Genomic DNA, 5,356 nt, shown 5'->3' on the forward strand with positions numbered 1-5,356 from the left:
AGAGCGCTGGGGGCGATTCTCAACCAGCCCGACATCGCCCCAGAGTGACGGTACAGAGCACAGACGCTGATTGTACAATGATATTCAGACTTAGATGCAGGTAAAAACTGTATTGAAATCATAAATTATGATTATTAATACAAAAAAAAAAAAAAAAAACATCATTATTATTCATTATTATATTTTCGTTTTTTGCTGATATGGCTCAAGGAGGGCGGCGCCCTATCGCCCTCTATGGGCGAGCCGCCACTGCTTTATACTATATTTTGTATTGTAGTTGTAAATTGGCTCTGTGTATGAATGAAACGTAGCCTATTTTAATAAGACGCGGCAGTAAAGGGGGTCGAGTGGGAGAGATAGCAGGGGTAAGACCGCTCGTCCAGTGCCGCTACAGGTGGGTTCTGACGTCACGGGATACTGTGTAGTGGGTCGCAGTGCAAGGTTATTAATGTGCAGTGGTTGATCTGGTGTGGCTGTTTGTGTGCCGTGCATTTTAGCTGTTGTTGGGTTTCCTCATGCCATCCAGGGGGACTCTTCGCCTCCGATTTCCTGACACCAACCGCACTATCTTCTCGGGTTTATCAGACAAATCCCCTATCACTTTAAAACTTTGAACCATTAGTTAATGGCGAAAGCGCGCGGCGACTTTTTTTCTCCCAGTGAAAAAAAAAATATTCTGGGTTTGCATAACCTGTTTGAAATTCATATTAACTTTAGAGAGCGCTTCAAGATCGGATCATCAATGCATCTTATGTCATGGAAGAGAGACGATCAAAACAAACAACGGTCAATTATCATAGGCTATTTGCTAAGGTGGCCTGATTGATTCACCACGTCAACACATGCACTGAGTAACATGAAAGAAAACACATTTTGCGGTCAAGACTGTTTGATAGCAGTACAGCGATCTAGTAAAGATTTTTTTTTAAATCAGTCAACAGACTCACTGATTTGTGTGTTATTGTAAAGTCACCAGAATGCGGGAAAACAATGTATTTTAATCTCAAATTTTTATGGGGGATTTTTTCCCGCCCACACAACCACAACATACTCAAGTTGATGTAAACAATTAGTATGAGTAGGACGTTAGTAGGCCGTTTGGAACACAGCCAGAACCTGCATGAAGTATAATTTCACAGACATCGTTAGTGATCAGTAGACAATTCTAGTTTTGAGCTTTCAAATTAAAACACAACATTCTGTACAGAAATATTACAAAGTGTTTATTGGCACAAAAAGCAGCTTTACGTGGTACAGTACATAACAACCAGATTTATCAAACATGATCAACAGTCATCATGATTAAACCCATTCAAATTTCAAACAAGTATTAACTGTGATGTAACTGGCCTCTCATTGGTCTTCATCGGTTTAGCCCATGAAAACTCCACCTGACCAAGACACAGAGACATACAATTAAAATGTGAAGATATTGAAAATGTTTGTATTTGTATATTCTTTAATAAAGTGTTAGCATTGGAGTACTTAAAATGTTGTTTTTACAAAAGCAGCTGTGAGAGAACTGAATCATATTCTACCTGTCACTTCGATGCTGGCTCCTGTCATGTAACGAGAATCGTCTGAAGCTAGAAAGGCACAGGCATCAGCGACCTCTGGAGGAAGACATAAAGAACGACAAGTGTGATGAAGGCTTTGCAACATGCCAGACACACATACAGACTAGATGTAATCCATATCCCTTCATTCATTGATTTCACTGTACATGACATGATGGTGTAAGGAAGGAACTATTTTAATACATTAAGGGCCAGTTCTGCGGACATGGATTAAGCCTAATCCTGGTCTAAATTGTACGTTTACTGCGTGATCTATCTCCATTCAAAATTCCATTTAGTCCAGGACTAGGCTTAATACATGTCTGCGAAACTGGCCCCAAGTCTTTAGTGTACAACTGAACTTTTATTATTTGTTTTAGCTGGTGTAGCTGTAGCAGATGCAATATGATATCTAAGCCCTAAATTCAAGAACTTTAAGTTTTTATATTCTGGTGTTGTCAGAAGCTTATAACAGGACACACCCCTTCATTTAAAAACTACGTATGAAATGAGAATGAAGATATGCAGAGAAAACAAATCAGAGTGATGTAAAAAAAAATCTTCACTGACCTGAAGGTTCACCAATCCTTCCCAGAGGCACCAGGGGCTTGATCTGAAACCCACAAAGACATATTGAAACAACAACACTATTGTCATGTTGTTGCATTGGAAGAGATGAAGGAAGACATTATAATGAGACAATGACGCCTGTTGATAGTCAGTGATTCAAGCAGCTTTAGTTCAGTTTGCTGTGGTTTAAAGAATAATGCAGCCACTCAAAAAGTGTCACTCAAAGATTAATCAAAAAACTCAACTTGCCTTCCAGAAATAAAATGGCCAAATGCAGTAGTGACTCACGACTATCAACTAAGCTCACTTTCTGCAATTTGTGTCGGTGGGTGGGTGTGTGTGTGTCTTACCTTGTTAATAACCTTCTCTGGAACTTTATCGGTCATCGGAGTCGATATGAAACCAGGCAGAACACAATTACAGCGAATTCCAAACCTGGAGAAGAAGAGAATAGAGAAGAAGTGAAAAACACTAATTTCATCATCTCTGTCCCGATGTGTCACTGGGGCTTCAGTCTCTTCTCACCTGCTCAGCTCTTTGGCAGCCGTCCTGGTTAGACCCTCCACTCCAGCTTTGGAGGCCACGTAATTTACCTGTCCGATGTTTCCCACCTGCAAACATTAACCACACAGACAGAGGGATGCATTAAGTATGTGTAACTTTAGGGTTATTCCTGTGTGCCTTGTGTTAACGTTGATCAGAATGTTTTAAGAAAAAAAAAGTGTAAAATTCCTTTCAAACTTGTCAAAATATATTTTGTGTAACTTCTTTAAGGCATATGTTAAATATTACTAGAGTTACTCACTTTAAATCCATCTGTTATTGGATGTTTAATTAAACATTTATTCCTCTACAAGATTACATTTCTCGTCCAGCATGAAAATAGCGCTAACTTTAACGCTAGGTTAATATGCTTTCTCTTACGCCTTTATGCAAAACAATATTAAAACTGTAAAATCGACATGATAAGTCTGCCAGGCCTGTTGGTATCTCACCTTCCCCACGATGCTGCCCACGGTAACGATGGAACCTTTGGGCGCTCCACAGGCCACTAGAGCCTGAGACACGGCCTGCACCACCAGGAAGGTTCCCTGGGAGGGGGAGAGAGGAACGCAAAGTCAGGTGGGTTATCTCATGCTGGATAACAACAACAACAATAACAAAAAATGGAAATCCAGATTTGTCTGATTCTGATTAAACTTTTTGAGTAACTGGGCCCTGCAGGGGGGACTGTGGAGCCCACTGAGCCAAATGGCTTTTTGTGATACTGGACTATACAGGTATATATAGGAACTGGTTTGTTTTAATGTCCCGGAGCAGGTAAACCCTGCAGCATACTGTAAATTACCCCAGAGTTCAGCCCTTATATAGATGTAACACTTCCTGGTTTAAGCCTCTGTTGCCACGGCTGCGTACCTTCAGGTTGACCTGGATGACTCTGTCAAACTGGTCCTCGTCCATGTTGAGCAGAAAGTCGTCCTGCGTGATGCCTGCTGCGTTCACACACACCGAGGGAGGCTGAAAGTACTGAGTCTGCACAGGGAGGGGACCACGTTAGGGGTTTGCAGAATACATTTCAACACAGAACAACAGACTAAATACACCGATAATAAACAACACACATCACAGTAACAAAACGACAACGTAGATCATGGCTTATATTGGATAGTGATTAGTCAAGAGAGGGCAGAAAGCATGTATTTCTCTGAAAATGTTGATGAATGAAGAAGACTGTGCATGCATGCGTGTGTGAATGCGTGTGTGTGTGTGCGTACGTGCGTGCGTGCGTGCGTGCGTGCGTGCGTGTGTGTGCTTTTTTTACACACCTGTATCCTTGTGACCAGCTTCTTCACACTGTCTTTCGATGACACGTCCACCACCGCCGCCATGTGTCCCTGTCCCCTCAGGTCACATGTCAGGCTCCCCAGCGTCTCATTGGCCGATTCCTCGCTGATGTCAGCGACCACCACAGAGGCGCCCTCAGCCGCAAAGCGCTGACACACCGCCCGGCCGATCCCACTGCCCCCCCCTGTGGGAAGAAAACAGAATGTAGTCAAGAGATTAACTCATTTTATTACATGTTTATTTCACAGGGACATGTTCCATAGATAGTATGGGTTTACCACATAGAAACTTAAACAACAAATCTCCAATGTAATGACCAGCATCACATCATGTATAGCTACTGTTAATTTCCAAATCCCATCTCTATAAGGGCTTTGAAACAATCACAAAAAACACATATGAGACATAGCCACGTTAAAAAACAGACAAGCATACATTTAAAAAATGAACATATGTAGGCCTACTGTACAAGGCATATACACTTTTACCTTCCCACCACCCCATGCCACCCCACCCCTACATGTGATTACAAGTCTGGCTATCAGTTAGAAATGTCTTCGGTTAAATTTTTAAAAGCTTTTGATTCTGTATTTTTCTTGCCACTCCCTGTAAACTTCCAGTAACCAAAAGTAAATGGACTTTTCTGACACTTAAAAAAAGAAACATTGGAGATTTAAACAGACAAAATATTTTATTTTATTTTAAATAAGAGCTTAAAATTATTACATTCAATGAATGAATCAGTAACTATTTTGGATCATAATGGATTCATTATTTTAGTCAGTCATAAGCAGAAACCAGGCAGAAAAATTTAACGGTCTCTGGTTGCTGCTTCTCATGTGAAGATTTGGAAAACTGTTCACAAGTTTCAGCCTTATCATAGACAAAACGATTAATCCAGAAAACAATCACGGTCGTTTAAATAATATTATGACAGCTTTAGTTTCACTCAAAGTTCAAGTGATTATACAATGAGCCTCGATCCAGGTGAAAGGTGACTACCATAGATAGTAGGTTACTACTTTATTTGAACGTCACGGATCAGAGCTAGGATTCAACTGAAGCTCATAACAAAAAGATCGCGTACTCGTTGTGAGTTAGTATGAAAAGCTTAGCCCTAACTTACTCTATCAACGTTTAACAAGATTACTTAAGAGTTACAATTGAAAATCAGTTGCTCCTTTGGTCTTGGGAAATCTGACGATGACTTCCCTGCCAACGGAAACACCAACCCAGTCGCTTTACTATTAGCTCCTAGTCTATACACACTGAATGATGCGTTGTAAACTTAAACTTTTGACTTAATAATTTGAATTAAACTTACCAGTGACCAGTGTCAACCTTGATATGAGCCTTGTGGCGGCCGCCATGTTTCTTCAGTGTTG

The 5,356-nt window shown here is 40.8% G+C and overlaps 1 protein-coding gene across 1 annotated transcript; it reads right to left on the reverse strand.

Moving 5' to 3' along the window:
* Positions 1–1,243: 1,243 nt before the first annotated feature.
* On the reverse strand, positions 1,244–5,356 carry hsd17b8 (hydroxysteroid (17-beta) dehydrogenase 8). Its single transcript, XM_080046139.1, has 9 exons — positions 5,296–5,356; positions 3,953–4,155; positions 3,543–3,659; positions 3,122–3,217; positions 2,652–2,737; positions 2,477–2,561; positions 2,127–2,169; positions 1,539–1,613; positions 1,244–1,391 (listed from the first exon to the last, which is right to left on the reverse strand). Exons 1-9 carry the CDS (start codon positions 5,339–5,341, stop codon positions 1,372–1,374), a joined length of 771 nt encoding a protein of 256 aa, XP_079902265.1. The 5' UTR covers positions 5,342–5,356; the 3' UTR covers positions 1,244–1,371.

Source organism: Ammodytes marinus (genome assembly GCF_949987685.1).
Source record: "Ammodytes marinus genome assembly, chromosome: 17".
In the NCBI taxonomy this organism is placed as follows: domain Eukaryota; kingdom Metazoa; phylum Chordata; class Actinopteri; order Uranoscopiformes; family Ammodytidae; genus Ammodytes; species Ammodytes marinus.